At 48.7% G+C, this 19,390-nt stretch overlaps 1 protein-coding gene across 7 annotated transcripts in view; it reads left to right on the forward strand.

Moving 5' to 3' along the window:
- Positions 1-19,390, forward strand: part of HDAC7 (histone deacetylase 7) — a 1,864,336-nt gene that overhangs the window by 1,724,991 nt on the left and 119,955 nt on the right. For all 7 annotated transcript variants that reach the window (XM_069653189.1, XM_069653190.1, XM_069653188.1 and 4 more), the window contains one exon: positions 2,044-2,177. In XM_069653189.1, coding sequence (XP_069509290.1) covers positions 2,044-2,177 — 134 coding nt within the window. The remainder of the gene's footprint in view (positions 1-2,043; positions 2,178-19,390) is intronic.

Raw genomic sequence — 19,390 nt, forward strand, 5'->3', positions numbered from 1 at the left:
CTCTTTCTCCACCCCCTCTCCTTCACCTAGATCTCTTGGCCGTGTTCCTCTGAACCTTCTGTCTATTTTTTGACTTTTTTCTCCGTGTTTCTCCTATTCGTTCTCTATATCTTATGCTGCCTCTCTCTCACTCACTGCTTCTCTCTCACTCTTTCCCTGCCCCCCCTCTTTCTTCATACCGCCTCACCCTCGTTCTCTCTAGTTCTTTGTCACTCCCACCTTCCCTCTTTCTCTCTCTCTCTCTCTCTCTCTCCTCTCTTGCCTCTCTCCTCTCTCGCTCTCCCTCCCATTCTCCCTTCTCTCGCTCTCTCCCTTCCCCACCCTCCCTGTCCCCATTGTTTCTCCTCTTTGCCTCTCCCCTCTCTCGCTCTCCCTCCCATTCTCCCTTCTCTCGCTCTCTCCCTTCCCCACCCTCCCTGTCCCCATTGTTTCTCCTCTTTGCCTCTCCCCTCTCTCGCTCTCCCTCCCATTCTCCCTTCTCTCGCTCTCTCCCTTTCCCACCCTCCCTGTCCCCATTGTTTCTCCTCTTTGCCTCTCCCCTCTCTCGCTCTCCCTCCCATTCTCCCTTCTCTCGCTCTCTCCCTTCCCCACCCTCCCTGTCCCCATTGTTTCTCCTCTTTGCCTCTCCCCTCTCTCGCTCTCCCTCCCATTCTCCCTTCTCTCGCTCTCTCCCTTTCCCACCCTCCCTGTCCCCATTGTTTCTCCTCTTTGCCTCTCCCCTCTCTCGCTCTCCCTCCCATTCTCCCTTCTCTCGCTCTCTCCCTTCCCCACCCTCCCTGTCCCCATTGTTTCTCCTCTTTGCCTCTCCCCTCTCTCACTCTCCCTCCCATTCTCCCTTCTCTCGCGCTCTCCCTTCCCCACCCTCCCTGTCCCCATTGTTTCTCCTCTTTGCCTCTCCCCTCTCTCGCTCTCCCTCCCATTCTCCCTTCTCTCGCTCTCTCCCTTCCCCACCCTCCCTGTCCCCATTGTTTCTCCTCTTTGCCCCTCTTCGGGTCTTTCTTCTCTCCTGCACTTTCTCCGCCCCTTCCTCTCCTATCTCTCACCTCCTCTTACTATTCTCCCGTTCTTTGTTCCTCTGCCTTCCTCGTCTGACTTGCGTTGCCTGTCTCTGACTTTTTTACTTTTGGGGAATACTTTTTGGACTCCTCTGCCAACAAAATAAGTTATCCAATGTGCCCCTAATTTAAGTGTTAAGCTTCTGACTTTGTTTCATGCCTCATTTGCTACAAAATATATAAGAATGTTCTTACAGCCAAAGAGTGACCCCACATTTTCCATGGCAGAGACCCAAGCCTCTTTTGTCTGTGGGCCTCTCTGCTAGTTGGAGCCCATCGTCTTCCTATTGTCTGGGATGATGCTTTAAATATGCAGGAATTCCAGGCCTCGGGGGTCAGAGAGACAGGGGGCAAGGGTAGGTGGGAGGGTGTGGAGCTAGGAGAGATATATATCTACGTGTTTCCATTCTGTCTCCAGGAGCCCAGACTTCTTCAGGGCACAAGCTTGAGATAAACACACTGTTATTGTGGAGAGTTCCTGCTGCTCTTCCTTGGCAATGGTATCAAAGCTGGCTTCTGCTCAGATAAACACTCAGGAATATTCCTGAAGGGCCTTCTTGTGCAGAAGAGTTATTCTGTGCAAAATAAATGGCTTTGGGAACTGCCGCCACTGTAGGCGATGCGGATGGCGTTTTCTACTCCCAAATCATAGGTTTCCTTTTTGACACACATTGACAACATTGCTGTCCAGTGCAGAGAGTTGCAGTGATAGGATGCTCACGATTCGTGCAGGGCGAGGTAGTCCCCTCCTTCTATTTGCGCCGGTTCATTGGAAGAGAAGCTGCCAAGCTCATACATTGTCCGGTGCAGGTATGGAAGTTATGTTATGTTATTTGGCATTTATATAGCGCTCTATATATCATTGGTATGACCTCAAAGCGCTGGTAGGTTGAACTCCCTCTGGGTCAGTCGAGAGAGTAAGGTATCACAGGGTGCAATTTGACTTCCTTCTCTTCAGCTTTAACTCCCTCCATCTTTGTCTGCCCAGGTGTTGTATATGACTCCATCATGCTGAAGCATCAGTGCTCCTGCGGCGACAACAGCAACCACCCAGAGCATGCTGGGAGGATCCAAAGCATCTGGTCCCGGCTCCAGGAGACGGGGCTGCGCAACCACTGTGAGGTAAGCATGGCGCTCTGCAGGAACCGGCGGTGGAGGGGTTACAGTGAGAGGTAGTGGCTGGATGGAAAGAGGGACACATGGGCTGGGGCATGGCATGAGAGAGGGGACTGTGCATCACCACCGCACAATGGCTACGCTGACGGGGTGCCAGAGTCAGAGCTTACAATGAAGGATGGGGCAGACCGGACCAATGGAAGGGGAGGAAGAGTGGGACAAGGGGTGCGAAGGGGGACTGTTCAGCCATTGTGGCGAGACTGTTCTTACCTGTAGTCAGTAAATGAGGCAGATGAGGTGAGGTGGAGAGCTGTGCATCCGCAGTGAGGGAACTAATGAGGCAGATAAGATGAGGCGGCGAGCTGTGCATCCTCAGTGAGGGAATTTATGAGGCAGATGAGATGAGGTGGAGAGCTGTGCATGTGCAATGAGGGAACTAATGAGGCAGGTGAGGTGGAGAGCAGTGCATCTGCAGTGAGGGAACTAATGAGGCAGATGAGATGAGGCAGCGAGCTGTGCATCTGCAGTGAGGATCTAATGAGGCAGATGAGGTGAGGCGGCGAGCTGTGCATCTGCAGTGAGGGATCTAATGAGGCAGATGAAGTGAGGCGGCGAGCTGTGCATCTGCAGTGAGGGAACTAATGAGGCAGATGAGGTGAGGCGGCGAGCTGTGCATCTGCAGTGAGGGATCTAATGAGGCAGATGAGGTGAGGCGGCGAGCTGTGCATCTGCAGTGAGGGAACTAATGAGGCAGATGAGATGAGGCGGCGAGCTGTGCATCTGCAGTGAGGGATCTAATTAGGCAGATGAGGTGAGGCGGCGAGGTGTGCATCTGCAGTGAGGGATCTAATGAGGCAGATGAGGTGAGGCGGCGAGCTGTGCATCTGCAGTGAGGGAACTAATGAGGCAGATGAGATGAGGCAGCGAGCTGTGCATCCACAGTGAGGGAACTAATGAGGCAGATGAGATGAGGTGGAGAGCTGTGTATCCGCAGTGAGGAAACCACTCATCCGTGGCCAGAGCTCACAGTGAGCGAGGGAGAGCGAGGATTGCATAGCTGCTCTGGGATGGATGGACTGCGCAGGAAGTTGACGTATTGTTCCGCCAGGGGCATGCAGGCTGCGGCGTATGAGGGGAGAGGAGAGGCTAGAGAAGAGAAAGGTCAAAGGGGTGGAAGCCAAAGGGAGGCAGTTTAAGGAGAGAGGGCTGTTTGTGATATTGTGGGTGCATAACGACCAAGGCAGATTGGACTGTGGAATTGGAGCGTTGAGCGTTTTAGTGGCAAATTCAAAGGCGCCTCTATTAGCTGGAAGGCAGAGAAAGATGAATCGGCTTATATAGTTAGTGTGTAGCGACACATGCTTAAGCGCGGAGGCGTTTTATTGCAAGGAACCCATTGAATGCCTCAGACCAAGCACACTCTAGAACATCAATACCGGGATGGCTAAGCCTGGAGCCCACCAGGGGTCGAGTGAAGACTGGAGTGTGTGACAGGCCAGTGTGGACTGAAGCCTGGAGGGCAGAAGGGCGAGTGGCGGGGTGGCGGCTCCCCACTCTTCTGTATGCACTGGAAGTCCGACACTCGAATTGTATGAAATGTTTTATCCTGCCACCCTATTGCATGGAATGTTTTATCCTGCCACCCTATTGCATGGACTGTTTTATCCTGGCACCCTATTGCATGGAATGTTTTATCCTGCCACCCTATTGCATGGAATGTTTTATCCTGGCACCCTATTGCCTGGACTGTTTTATCCTGGCACCCTATTGCATGGAATGTTTTATCCTGGCACCCTATTGCCTGGACTGTTTTATCCTGGCACCCTATTGCATGGAATGTTTTATCCTGGCACCCTCTTGCATGGACTGTTTTATCCTGGCACCCTCTTGCATGGACTGTTTTATCCTGGCACCCTCTTGCATGGACTGTTTTATCCTGGCACCCTCTTGCATGGACTGTTTTAGTGGGTAAGTCCCAAAAGGTCTTTCTGTCCTAGTTCCTTCAAGTGACGGTCTAGCCAGAGTTCATTTATTGATAAAATAGCAATATTAAAATAAGAACACCTAATTGAATGAGGGTAACGATGGATATAGAAGTGTTAGAGCCTTGACATAAAACATTAACAATATAAATTGCTAGTAACACAAATACATCGAGACTGCCCCCCAAGGTTACCAGAATAACCTTTACAAATATAATTGCCTGGGAGCGATGCCCAGTTTCCCACAGACCGTGTGAGCAGCCCATATAGGCAGGGTAGTGGTATGCGGTCCTTGGGCCGAGGCGCTATTTGCCATTAAAGTACCAACCCCACAAATGCAAACAAGTTAAACAAAACCATCCCAATTCAGAATGAACTAATCAAACCGCTGTTCAGTTATGCCAAGAAGATGCTCTTTTGTGCTAGTTGGTAGATGACTCATGCGGCGGGCTGATTAATTATGCCTCTAAGTGTAAGCAATGATGCCCCTAGCGTAGCAGTGTTGTGCCCCATGTCTCTGCCCAAATAGGACAATAGTGCAGTTAAACTATGCTCTAAGACGCTGCTCGGCCATGGCGTCGGTGGGACAGAGTTGTGCCCATTGGCATTGCTGAAATACGTCTCCGCTGCTGCTTACATTGCTGCTGGTGCAGCTTATTTGTGTTGAGTCTACTCACTCAGCTACGGGGACTCTCTTTAACTATGATCCACCGGTGTGCGAAATTACATCCGGGGGCAGCTTGCTCATTGACTCTGCTCGGTAAAGACCAGCAGTGTTCACCAAATATTCCCATGTTACTGGTCAAAATTCCCCTAGTGTAGCGGAAGTGTGCCGCTGGCCAGGGAGCAGCTCTATTCCCTTCCGTCCTGCTGCTCATTTATGCCCACGGCGCTGCTCAGTAGCTCTATTCCCTTCCGTCCTGCTGCTCATTTATGCCCACGGCGCTGCTCAGTAGCTCTATTACCTTCGGTCCTGCTGCTCATTTATGCCCACGGCGCTGCTCAGTAGCTCTATTACCTTCCGTCCTGCTGCTCATTTATGCCCACGGCGCTGCTCAGTAGCTCTGCTCAGTAGCTATATTACCTTCGGTCCTGCTGCTCATTTATGCCCACGGCGCTGCTCAGTAGCTCTATTACCTTCCGTCCTGCTGCTCATTTATGCCCACGGCGCTGCTCAGTAGCTCTATTCCCTTCCGTCCTGCTGCTCATTTATGCCCACGGCGCTGCTCAGTAGCTCTATTCCCTTCCGTCCTGCTGCTCATTTATGCCCACGGCGCTGCTCAGTAGCTCTATTACCTTCCGTCCTGCTGCTCATTTATGCCCACGGCGCTGCTCAGTAGCTCTGCTCAGTAGCTATATTACCTTCGGTCCTGCTGCTCATTTATGCCCACGGCGCTGCTCAGTAGCTCTATTCCCTTCCGTCCTGCTGCTCATTTATGCCCACGGCGCTGCTCAGTAGCTCTATTCCCTTCCGTCCTGCTGCTCATTTATGCCCACGGCGCTGCTCAGTAGCTCTATTCCCTTCCGTCCTGCTGCTCATTTATGCCCACGGCGCTGCTCAGTAGCTCTATTACCTTCCGTCCTGCTGCTCATTTATGCCCATGGCGCTGCTCAGTAGCTCTATTACCTTCCGTCCTGCTGCTCATTTATGCCCACGGCGCTGCTCAGTAGCTCTGCTCAGTAGCTATATTACCTTCGGTCCTGCTGCTCATTTATGCCCACGGCGCTGCTCAGTAGCTCTATTACCTTCCGTCCTGCTGCTCATTTATGCCCACGGCGCTGCTCAGTAGCTCTAATACCTTCCGTCCTGCTGCTCATTTATGCCCACGGCGCTGCTCACTTATATTCCATGGCTCAGTTCAATTATCAACTGTAAAACACCTCAGTTGAGAGACCAGAATACTTCGGTTGTGCTCTGTTGCTCTGCGTTATTATAGTGCTGTAGCTCAAGTGTACCCCTAGTGCTCCCCTCTAATGAACCTGGTGCAGCTGGATTTTGAACTGTACCTCTTTTAGTTTATGCCCCTCTTCTGGTGATGTAAGATCACCATCTCTGCTGAAGACCCCTCTGCTGCTCAAATGTTCTTCTTAGGAAATGCAAAGGTGGTTGTGGTGCTTCTTGAATACCCTCCTGGTGCTGGGTTTACCACAGTGCTGCAAAGTTTTACTCAGTTGTGCTGCTAAGTCATGCCTCTTAGTCTTCATTGTGTCACGTGGTGCTGCACACATAGCCCTACACAGCGGCCCATTGCTGTTCTTTGAAGCTGCTCTGTTTTAGCCCCCGCTACCATTCCCTTTTGGTCCTGGACATTAATCAGATGTGCCGCCATACTCTTCTATCCCACCCCCCTCTGGCACTGCTCAAATAGACCCGTGGCACTTATCAGTTTCCAAACTGCGACACAGATTAACATGCCATACCGTGCTGCCTTCAAGAGCTGTGCCATCTTGAAGTGTGGGGGTGGGAGTAGATTAGTTCCGTCATCAGGTAACCACCAGCCCAGGCCCTACACCTGGCTGCCTCTGCCTGGCCCGCCATGTTCTGACTGACCTTCTATGCATTGAGCGTGGGCCCTGCAATCCTTACCCTAAGCCAGTGGTTTTCAAAATGTCTATGCTGAGCCACCCCCTCTCCCTGAGGAAAAGTATTGCTGCTGAGCCCCCCCCCACCCTGCATGCCACATCTGCTTATATTTTCTATTTAAAACAGTCACCATTCCCACTTTTCAAGGTTTTCACTCCACCCTGAACATTCCTCGGGTCCCCCTAGGGCAGTGGTCTTCAAACCTTTTATGCCGAGGCCCCCCTGAGCAAACAATAAAATGTTCAAGACCCTGCTGCCCCGCCTCTCTGTGTTGGTGTTATTTGTTTTATAGAGATAGCTGCGAAATGTGTGATGTCCATAGACGAGAACACTGGATTGTTTTCAGAGGCGGCTGGTGAGTTTGAAAGCTGGTGGGGCGTACATTTCCCAGGGGGAATTTTTGAGCGGGCACGCGCAGTGCGCGAGCCGACACCACCCAAGGTGGGTGCGGGGGGGGTTCTCTCCCTGCAAAATGTTTGGGAAAATGGCCTCCAAAATGTGCACCGAAATATGACAAAAGCATTAGGTTTTACATACTAATGGTGGTACATTATTCTTACGTGTGCAAGTGTGATGGTGTATTTTACAGCAGCTTGTATTGAGAATAGCTGGTACTATGGTGTATGCATAACGAAATTCATTATATAGTCAGTAATGAAGGAAACATATATGTTTGTCGTGCTGTTACTGGCATGCACATGCATTCATCCTCTTACTAAGGTGGAAACTAAGCTAAAATATGACTTTGGTTTTTGACCACTTAATGCAACATTTGTCCTACCTCGTTCTGGGGCTTTAAATGTGTGCTTTGCAGAGCTCACCTTACCACATTGATTTGCTACAGCCCTTTAGGCACCCGATTTATAAGTACTCTGTGTGTCCTTCGCTGAAGTCCTGTTAAAAACAGCATTGGCAAAGCCACTGAGGTCCTGTTCAAACACAAGTTGTGCCTCGTGCACTAGTGTCTCCCACCGCCCTTCACCCGCGCCACACTGCGCAATCTATTGATCTCACGTGACAACAGAAACACACAGATGTGCAGAGGCCGGTTTTGTCAACGTGGCCTCTGCTCCTGGACTATGTGCAGCACAGGGGGCATTCCTGGAGCATGCATTTATTTTTTACGTGGCCGAATAAATAACAAATCATGCTGTTTTGTCCCTGAATGTTAGAGAAACTGGAAACCCAGGCCGACGATTTACTAAAAAAATAGTCATATGGCAATTGTGATATCAACCATCCCGTACAACCCCAGCACACACGTGAGCACTGCATGAGTCCAGCTGGAGCCAGGGCCCGGCCTCTGTGCCTCCGCTCTGCTCACCTTCCAGGCACTGAAGTGCCAGCAGACAGCGGTCACTGCCCCACCAGCATGTGGGTGCACAGGGTGGGCCACCAGCCTCAGTAACAAAAGGGACCCAGACTTCTGGGTGCCCAAACTGTCATAAGGTGACGGGGGCAGGTGACAGCAGGCAGTCCCTGCCTCCGACACTCCCACACCAAAGGCCCCACTCCCATCCGAATGGATGGGAGACAAAGAGCCTTTGATGCTTCAAAGGGGGCTACCTGCCCTCAGGCCAATTCTGGCCTCTATCTGAGGAGGGCAGGTAGCCCCCAGTCTTTCCACTCCTGTCTCCAGCACTTCCAGGAGCAGTGCCATCGCCGTCCTCACAGCAAGAGAAAGATACTCATTAACATTGGCACTTAGATGGAGTGTCGTTGAGGACAGGAGCCGAGGTGGCTTCAGCAGAACGTGGACCTGCTAGGGATTTACTTCCCCCCAACCCTGCAGGCTTCAGCGCGGCACGGAACAAACTCAGCAATAAAGGTACTAAGTAACTGCTTCTGGGAGCAGGACGGTGCAGAGCCACCATCAGCGGAGGTGCACGTCTGCTGAATACTGTAGCGACGGAGGGAGAACACTAAGCACATTGGCTCAAATAACAGTGCCACAGAAGTGTAAGCTGTCTGGCCAGACCACGTGGTGTGTAAACACAGCAAACCATATATGTACATCAAGTGATATATAAACACGGTAAACCACATAGGTACAACAAGCCAAACTAAAGAAAATATACATTCAGGCCAAACCAAGCAATATATAGGTCAAGCTAAATGATGCATGTACAAGCCAAACCAACTGATGTGTATACACATGACCGTTCCAGGTAGATGCTTAATATGAGAGATGTGTGCCCGCCTCTATCCCCCCTCCTTCAGCCCAACCATGTGAGCCGCCCCTGCCCATTTCTTCCAATGTAAAAAAAAAAAAAAAATCTTGTTTCGTTTTTTTTTTTTTTTACATTTCATGCTGGCCTCTTACGGCCCCCAGGCATGCGGCAGTGGGCCCCCACAGGGCCGCGACCCACAGTTTGAATACCGCTGCCCTAAGGGGCCAGCCCCACAGTTTGAAGACCACTGCAGGTCTACGCCCTGCCATCCTTACTCTAGGCCCACCCACAGGAAAGGAAATGAGACTATGTTGCGATTTCATGCATGGGTGTGGTTGGAGCTCTTGCAAAGCCTCTGCCTGCCCGCTGTGAGCAGATTGGCATTTGCCCGGGCTGGTTCTGATGCTCCTGTCTGATCCCAGCAGTCATCGCTCGGCGATGGACGGGCCAGGCCATTCACCTAAACAGGATTTCAACGGACGATAGCATCAGTTCATATGAATGATCTTGGAGGACATTTCTGTTGGGATACCGGCCAGTTTGTGTTTGTGTTAAGGAACTGTACACATTCTTTGCACACAAGAGTTAAGCCACAGGTAGCAGAACTAATGCACACTTGTCTCAAACACACAAAATTGATGCACAGGTAAAAGTGTTGGTATCCTCAAAGACAGGCACCCAGGGCCTGCTGTGGATGCGTGGAGTCTCGTTTGGGGCCTATTTTAAAATGCTGCTTTGGGGATCACATGCCTACAGCTGGGAAACCCTGTGGGGTTCATAGCTGGACAGCAATGGAATACTTACGTGACAAATCAACTTCAGGGCACCAGTGGTCCAGGGGTGAATATCTGTTTCTAAACCATCAATCAGCCCCACACCTCTAGTAGACCAGAAGGGAACTGAACAGATTGGAAACACAATCCAATTTTAAAGCTCCTTGTCCAATTTTGGTAACATATATGGAACGGCAGACCTATCTCCAAAAGCTTGTCGATCGTTGGTTAGTTGCAACACAGAGATATTCTAATTATTACCCATGGATAAAAGGGACTGTCCAGTCAAGGTTGTATCAAAAATATCGACTTTATTTAGATCACAACAGGTGGTTCTAGCAACACTACGAAATACAACCCACCCTGAAAAGGAATGCAGCGTACAGACAGTTTTGAAGAAGGAAAAGGGATTCACTCTGGATACTGACAGGAGGATAGTTGGTCTGGTTAATAATCACAACAGTGTAAGGTCAATTAGCTTCAGCACCAAGGGAGCAATGGGTCTTAAAATGTCTCTCGTGCCTTATGGGAAGGGCCAGAGGCACAGAACCACAATGTACCTTGAGCTGAAGGTGTTCTTGGTGCTCGACATGGTCGAGTCGGCTTCATGGCGCTTTGCAGGCTTCTAGGGCAGAGTTCGAGATGGGAGTCAGCTGCGGTTATCAGGCAGCAAGACGGTTCAGTAAACCAAGTTGGACGAACGGCTGCAGGCTGGCCTACATGGCAGCTCAGGGTCAGGAATCGTTCTCTCAGTGCTGATCGTCGGTTCTGAAGCACTGGTCGAGATGTCTCAGATATCTTTAATCGACTGCGGCTTGACAACAGTCAGCATTGTAGTTGGTTGCAGCTTGAGGAACTCGACTGGCTCGAAGAAATGTCTTTTAAGGTAGACGTTGGTAGATGCTTATCGAGGCACTTCTCCCTGCTTCTTCAGTGGGCTTCTGTTGTCCCTGAAGGCAGGTGGCCCAAAGCTGAGGAGTGTGTTGTAGGCAGCTGCCTTGTCCTTGGTTGTAGGTTCATAGACCTTCTGGCACTTCCCACCTACAAAGCTTGCTGCAAAGCCTAGCAGGGCATGCTTTGTGCTGGCTGAGTACAGGTTCTAGAGCGGCTCGATGGTTAGTTCTGGATCTCCTGCTGTTTCCTGGGAGATGTTATGGGGTGGGATATTGCTTCCCTCTCTGGAAATCCTGGCCTTCCTTCACTGGCGAAAGATGTAAGGCAGACTGTAGCTTCCGCCAGGGTTCAAGGATGAGTTCTTCTTTCTGCTTTTGTTGAAGCCTTAAGATTATCTGCAAAACGAGGGTCTCAGCCCTCTTTCAAAGCCAGGTGAACCACAGTGATTGGTGTAGGCTAAGCCTACCTAAATGAAACAATCATGGGGTCCCTAGCAACAATCTCCTGTATGCATGAGGTCATAACCAGAGTGCTTTGCAAAAGTGCTTTCCTGTCTATTGTTGATCAGAGTCTCTTTGGTTAATAGATCTCTCTGTGGTTCCTGATAAAGTGACAGGTCTCCCTTAAAGTTGCAGTGAGAACAGACTCTCTGGCTCCTGCAAACCATATTCTCGTACCTTATGAATGGGGTCCCCCTACTGGGGTGGCCTACTGTAAACAAGCAGTCCCAAACATGACAACTCACTGTCATTGATACCAAGAGCGGGAGCTGGCTTGAGGTTGAGGCCGTTACTTATGAAAGGTTGTTGGGTTTCCGGTCTCCTTGGTTAACCTCTGTAGCCAGATTTTTGATGTTTGAAGTGTACACTAATTGGTATGTTAATCGCTGCCACCAGCTGCAGGGCCTAAGAAAAGAGCAGAGTGTATCCATGGAGCCTTTGTTAGTTAATCAGGCTGGCCATGGCAGAGAGAGGCTTTGGCCTCCCCTTTCCTGGAGAGGACGTAATGTACTCCTGACGGTCACATTCCAAATAAATATGATAGGGCGGATTGTGCCTATAGGTTGTGTCCACCCAGAATACACGGGCCTATGCGTTTGTCATGGTATGAGCATAGGAATATGTTTTTGTGGATTAGCCCCACATATTTCCCTGAGATTGGTCTACCATCATTCCACTTAATAAAGATGTCCAAAAGGCCCAGGCGAGCCCACAACCACTGTATGGATGGTTGAATTCCTCACAACATCGCATTACCCCTCCTTGCAGGCTAGGGAGGGTGAATGGCTGCAGATTATCACAGGACAGTGGAAAAAGTGGAAAACCCCTGGCGCCATCCCTGCACACACTATCTATAAAATGAGTAGAAGCAGTGAAATCTGTCCTCACTACGGGCAGGAAGAGAGCAGCACCCAATTGCCTCATATAGAGCCGATGGAGGGCAGGCAGCAGCCCCGCAATTGTGCCATCGAAGTACATAGTGTAGATGTGCATGGGTCATGCAACATACAAGCAGATAATATGAGGGATTTTCGGCGGCCGTTGTAAGGGTTTGACACCCTGTGACGTTAGTATGTACTGAGGGTAGTTGGTCGTGTCAGTACCACATTGGATGTCTGGTCACTAGACAGTTGCTTTGTTGTGGGTTGTGCAGGTGGTGTTTTCTGGTCGGCCAAGAGATTAGAAGGTACATTTACAAAGGAATGTGCAGGAACTCACCTGCACCAAGTGGTCCTTTATTCTTCTGTGCATACATGCTCCCTATTCATAATGACAATATATTGTCATACTGCCATCCCATAATAAATATTCACAAGTTGTGAATGTGCTCAGGTCAGGGCACACGTCTAAGGAACACGTGGATAGACAAAGTCCACCCACCATTTTTAAAAGGGTGGGTGCCTTCCTCCTTCCCCCCGAATCAGGGTATCTTGCACACTTTGAGCTTGCCACATCAACACTTGAACATGGTTGTGCAGACGTGACAAAGTTTACAACCACAAAGCGTGCGCCTCAGTGTTTACCCTCTTGAACGCTTGTACATTGCATGTTTTTGATTGTACACGTCATGCTTGCAAACATGAAATTGTTTGGTGAATCTTGCGTGGTATAAATAGCCATGTTTTCTGGAGGTCATTTGGACCAGCGGCATGCTGAGGTCTCTATGGGAAAAGGTCCCCTGGGTAAAAGTGACCTGGTAGGTGATTTGTTTCCTCCTGTATCTATAAAAGCCCGCCCCCCACCCCCCATATTCTGGGTATTAATTACTGTTCTAGCTCCAATTCTAGAATATTTTGGGAAAGTGCTTGATTTTCGTGGAAGTGCACATTTGGGTAAATGTCGCTCCTGGCAACCTTTTCCCAGGCAACGGTATCACTGGATACTATGCTGAGGCCTGCGGAAATTATTCTTTTTGTCCTTTCAGGTGTGTAGGAGAATGTGTTCTTTTGTTTTTCTGGGTATCTGACAGTCGTGGGCATTGGAGTCTGGCAGCAAGTTGTGTGTCCATCCTGGCCCTACTGAAGGGCTTTATGGGTGATCCCTAGAGGACTGACACCCTGATCTAGAGGGAGACCGTATGTCACTTAGTGTGCAAGCGGCATGAGAGTGGTGATCAGCTGTGGTCAGTGGCTTGGCTGTAGGGCCATTCACCGGGGAACTGGCGAGTACGCCCAGGGGTGGGCTGGTAAGGTGTTCCATGTAGTGTAGAAAAGACAATGCAGTGGATGTGGATGCAAAGTTTGTTTGTTTGTTTTATTCACTTATAATGCACACCAAACCTGCAGGTAGCCGGGCGCAGCAGTAACGAAAATGCGAAGCCTAGGATACAAAGTTACAAGGTTACAGATAATATACAATGATGTGCAAAGGTATACATTTATGTACAGGTTACATACATACAGGCTAAATACAAGATTACGGCTAATATACAGTGATGTACAAAATGTACAGTTATCTGCAGGTTGCATAAAGGCCAAGTATACACTGACCATGGAGGTCAACTGCGGGCTGGAAGATGCCGGTGTATATACAGGCGCTGGCAGGGCATCTATCACTGGTCAGAGGGGAGCATGTATACGTAGGCGGCAACTAGGAGGTATCGGGCATATCTACTTCTAGGAGGATGCAGGACTGAGTAGGTGCTAATAAGCTAGTTGTCAGTAGTTTTCAGGAAATTTAAATTATTAGATCCAAATTTCAGAAAGAGCTGCTCCTCACGCAGGGGGTGGGGCAGTGAGTTCCAGAGTTGGGCTGCTCGGACATGGAAGCTACCTCCCCCAACATTGGACAGTTTGAATCTAGGTATGATGAGGCTGTTGGCATTGGAGATTCTTGCTGGCTAGTGGAGCTCCTCCTAAGGAATTTGTCCATAAGATAACTAGGTGCGGCATTGTTCAGGGCTTTGTGCACAAGAGATGCAGTTTTTAGGTAGATTTTGTTTTGGGTGGACAGCCAGTTATTTTGGTGCCTGATATTGGATATGTGCAATCTTTTGGGCACGCCGAGGGCAGCACGCAGGACGTCGTTTTGAGGAATTTGTATTCTATGGATGATAGATTTATTGGCGCCGATGTAGAGGGCATTATAATAATCTAGCCGGGATAGGATCAGGGCTCTAGCTAAGATGATGCAGTTATTGTTTGATAGAAAGAGTTTGCCAGCTCTGATGAACTTACAGGTGTAAGCAGTGGCGGATGCCATGAATTTCACCTGTTTGTCGAAGGAGGGGGTGGAATCCAGATAGAAGCCAAGTGTCTTCACTTCCTTGGACACCTTGATGGAGTTGCCGTCGATCAGAAAAGAGGAATAGTCTTGGACTAATTTATTTAGATTGGAGTGAGTCCCCAAGATGATAAATTCTGTTTTATCATCATTCAGGCATAGTCCGTGGGTTGCCTTCCATGCCTGGATGATGATATACAACCTTTTTACCAAGGCCAAATCCTTGTAATCTCCAGAAAGAGGGAGGAGAATCTGGGTATCATCTGCATAGTTCGTGTAGGTGATACCAAGATGGTCCAGATCATCAAAAAGGGGCTTAATAAATATGTTGTATAGAGTAGGGGAGACACAAGAGCCCTGCGGGACTCTGCATAAGATGGGGATTGGGTCGGCGGCTGCCGAGGGGGAGAACACCCTCATGGTCCTGTCACTGAGGAAGGACTCAATCCAAGTTATAGCCTCCTTAGAGAAGTGTGCAGCTGAATCTAGGTAGCTGCAGGGTACCCCGTGGTCCACGAGGTCGAATGCAGCCGAGAGATCCAGCAGTAGGAGGAGAGCCATTTTGCCTTTGTCTCGCAGGATATCTATCTGTGCCTTTAGGTCGATGAGGGCAGTCTCAGTGTCGTGTTATGGCATGAATCCTGATTGGCGTACTCCTAGTAGCTTGTGTTGTTCCAGGATTTTTAAAATCTAGTTATAGGCAATCTTGTTGAGGATTTTAAGCAGGAATGGTACTGTCGTGATGGACGGTAGTTCGTGCGGATGAGTGGGTCTAGTGTTTGCTTCTTAAGCAGAGGTAGTACCCATGATTGTTTTAAGTTGGTCGGTATAATGCCTGATGCAAATGAGGAATTGCCAAGTTTTGAGATAAATGGGGAAAGGTCTCTGGCAGCGTCTTTTATGAGCTGGGCAGGGGTCACCCTGACAGTTGGATGGCTTAAAAGATAGGATGACTTTCTCAACCTCTAGAGTAGACGTTTTTGAGAACATGAAGCGTACAGTTGTGTCCTGTTCCCTTGAAGGGAGGACTATATTACCGTTCGTGGAGAGGGTAGATTGGCTGAGAGTGGCTTTTTTCAAGGATATTTTCTTTTGGAGCATCGTTATTTTGTTGGAAAGTGCTTGTTGGATATCGGAGCACCAGGTTTTATCTTTGGAGCATGTGTCCGGGATGGGGATGGGGGACTCTAGATCCTTAAGGATAGTGAACAGTTCTCTCACATTCGAGTTAGCATTCGCTATGCGCTTGTTGTAGGAATTTTGTTTAGCCAAATAAATTTCCTTTTTGTACCGGGAGGAGATTTCTGTGAGTTTCTTTCTATGTTCTTTGGAGGGCGTTAGCCTCCAAGCTGTTTCACAGCTCCTTTTGAGTAGACGTAAATCTTATAATTTGGGGGGGGAGAACCTTTTGTTTAAATGGGCTTTCGGTTTACTCGGTCTGAGTTTTAAAGTGGCAATGTTGTCAAGGGTGGTTAACATGATTTTATTGTACTCATCGACGAGTGTTTCTGGGTCTAATTTGTCTGCTAGTTGGTTGAGAGTGGGTAGTATCGCAGGAATCACTTTCTCCTTGGTGATACTCTTTTTGTTTCTTGTAGGACAGGGCAGGGCCATGATGGGAGCTGACGGGACTCGTCTGGAGGTGGCTAGTTCGAAGGACACAAGGAAATAGTCTGTCCAGGGTTGTTGGACAATGGATTTAATGTTAGCGGTGCAGTTGTGGTCTGCTACCCAGTCTAGGGTTCTCCCTTTCATATGAGTGGGTTCGACAGTTTTTTTTAGTTATACCCAGATTGGACAGAGTATTAGCAATGGTGGTGGCGTTTTTGTCTAGAGGGTCATTGTAACCCAGGTTAAAATCCCCTAGGACAAGTAGTTGTGAAGTTGTTTTTAGGTTATTGGAAAGTAGATTATAGATATCCTCCTCGAATGTCCCTATGGCTCCGGGAGGTCTAAAGATGAGGTGAATGAACAGTGTCTGGGAGTTAGCAAGAGGCAGTTTGATGGAGAGCACTTCGCAGGAATCAGGCACTATGGTAGGAGTCGTTCTCATGCCTAGGCTAGTTTTAGCAATGATGGCAATGCCGCCACCATGCATATTAGCTCTATCCTGTCTCAGTATGGTATAACCATCTGGGATTGCTAGGGAAAGTAGGGGTCCTGCAGCGTCATGCAGCCAGGACTCTGTGATGGCGAGAAAGTCTCGATTCTCGGCCGAGATCAAGTCGTGGATATCCGTGGCGTGTGCAGTCATGGATCTGGCATTGATTAGTCCTCCAGTGAGGGGGGATTAGTAGAGGGGGTGGGTTCTAATTTGGTAGGCATAGTTATAGGTTGTATCTTCCAGGAGTTGATGGATGGGATATATGCCTTCTGGGTATGCGATCTTATGTTGGTAGGAGGCAGAGTTCTGGTCAATGGCTCATGTAATCTTGAGAGTCTTGCTCTAAGTCTAGCGTTTTTGCAGGGTAAGCTGCACGGGTTGCTTTGAAGCCCGTTTGGGGGACTCGGGTGTGTGCGTTCCATAGTGAAGGGGTTGGTAGGTGATATGCAGATGGAATTAAGTTAAACTTTTTTGACAACTGTATATGGGTTGCTGCCTAGTTTCTGGTGGCTAATGGCCAATAAACATGTATAGAGAATTAGTCAGTGAGTTGTGATGTTCATGGTGCAGAGAAATAAGGAGGGGCAGATTATTGTTAGAGTGCTCTCTGGCAGGTGGCGTTTGGGTGCTCTCGGCTAGTGTCATGCCTATCCGTCGGAGTGAAAGATGGCTGCTTTCATCGCTTGTGCCATGTGATGGTCTGGGCGGTGGGAGCTGTCAAGATGAGCCGCTGAGCGATTTTGAAGACACTGGAGATGGGTGGCCGCAAATTCTCTTTTTGCACCTAGAGATGTATCTTTTGACTGGAGGGTCTTCTGTGAGGGTTGGGTTTTGCAGGCATGCCTCGGATTCTAGAATTCTAGACATTTGGGTACCCATAATATTCAATAAACTATAAATGTTGTATTTAAGCAGAAACTGTTTTATGTGCCCTAAGTATAGGTTAGTTAGAAGGTTCTACGTTACGTTACCAAGTCTAAACACTCCATACCATGCCTCAGGGAAAATGTCTGCGTCTATCTCTCTCTGATGCACTGTATATAGATTGTTCATGTATGTTTTTGTCCTCAATATTTCTGTATTGCGCCCGAGTGGCACTCCCTAATGACTGTTTTAACTAAGCTGTCTGTAACCTCGCCGTGATACGTAAGGGTCTGGGCGTGTAATAAATGCAATAAATGCAGATGTGGCAGTTTTGTCTGATAGGAGTGAACACACTTGTGCCATTGTTCTGCGATTATTTGTATGTTCGTTTTTTAGATTCTTGGACAATTTAAAGCCGTCAGCTGAATTGGTTGTTTACGCTACAAAGTAAGTTTCGTTGACATGGATCCTTCTTTGACTGCTATTTTTGCATATGTGTCAAGTCCTCGGGATTGGTGTTGGAATGATTGTCTTTTCTGTAAACCTTGTCTTCTTAAATTTGGATAATTACAGGGTGAGGGTTGGGTTCTCCGTTTCATCAGAGTTTCCTGTAGCTTGTGATCTAAGCTGAATGTTTATTGAAGCGATCCTTTGTGCGGCGGTAAGGAGGTTCTCTAACCATAATCGAAGACTGTCAAATTAGAGTTCTCATTCATTTGTTAGGGCATTGTGTCTCATTCCCTAAACCTTTGGAGAAAATAATCTTAAACTGGTTTGGGGTCTTGATGTCATCCATTTTAGAAGCAGAGTTGTCATGAAATTGGTGGTATTAGCGTTCTTTCATCGATGGGTGACTTTTCAATGGTTTTTTTCCGTGTACATTTTACCGAAAAAAACTCATCGAAATATATGGGGGGGTTGGAAAAGTATATTTCTGATGTTTGTTAATTTGCTTAGATTCACATGCTGTGCATATGGTGCGACATCCAGTGGTAACCACAGAGTATTGCATCTTGTCTTTCGGGAATCGAAAGGGGACGTCGACATGGGCGTGACTGTAACACTATCCCTACATGACGTGTAGTGTACCCAAGATCCCTCATGCGTTGAGGTCCCTCAGATTGTTTTTTTCCGCCCATATGTCGAAGGAGAAGCACAGAGACGTCTCACCTCGGTCGCTACCTCAGGGGGAGTTTTCTGAGGGTGAAGAAGGGCTATTCTCGACGATGAGATGAAAATCTTGATGCTTTTTGACGGATGAACACTCTGAAGACCTTTTTCCACCTCTAGACCATTCTAGGTCCTCGGTTTGGATTAGAAAAAAGTTTGAGAACTGTATGGAAAGGCTGGATAGGTGTGTTTCCTATTCAGAACATCCCACACCAAGGAGGCCATGGTATGAGAGCCCTGCGGATCCCAAAGCTAAATTTCAAAGACTTTTTGACCCCTCTTTAGAAGAGGATATTTACAATTACGACCTAACAGCGGATGACATTCCTGCGGACACTCAGGATGAGGAATTAATCAACCCTGACGACATGCATGATCCCATAGAAGGCTGGGAAGAGAACCCAGATGTGAATTACCCTCAACCATGGCAGTCCCCCGATCATTAAGACCCTGATGCACTATGTGTGGACTCTCCCCGGTTCACCCCCACTAGGCAACAACCTTCGCCAGTGGATGACCAATTGACTTTTAATGTAATGTTGTGTAAAGCAGCTGACCACTTTAAAATTGCTACAGATGAGGTGGTCCCTGAAGCTGACTTTGTGGAGGACATCCTTAAAGAGAAACCACCGACCAACCAGGCCATTCCCCTCCTCAATTCAATTAAGAAATGTCTGGCGCCCTCCTTATCAGCACCTGCTCTCACAAGAGGTGTTAACCCATGAATAGAAAAACTCTTTCACCCCTCTCCATCAGGTCCTCTGTATATCAGAGGTCATTCCACCCCAGACTCCCTGGTGGTGACTACTACACGGAAACAGGCAGGGGTCCCTTTGTCAACCGGTGAGGCACCCCCTGATAAGGAAGGTAAATGACTTTACGCCCTTGGAAAGAGGATCACGGTCGCAGCAGCATTCTCAACGCGCATTGCCAACAACAATACTTTGTTGGCCAG

This window comes from Ambystoma mexicanum, chromosome 3q (genome assembly GCF_040938575.1).
Source record: "Ambystoma mexicanum isolate Mex_15411 chromosome 3q, UKY_AmexF1_1, whole genome shotgun sequence".
Classification (NCBI taxonomy): Eukaryota; Metazoa; Chordata; class Amphibia; order Caudata; family Ambystomatidae; genus Ambystoma; species Ambystoma mexicanum.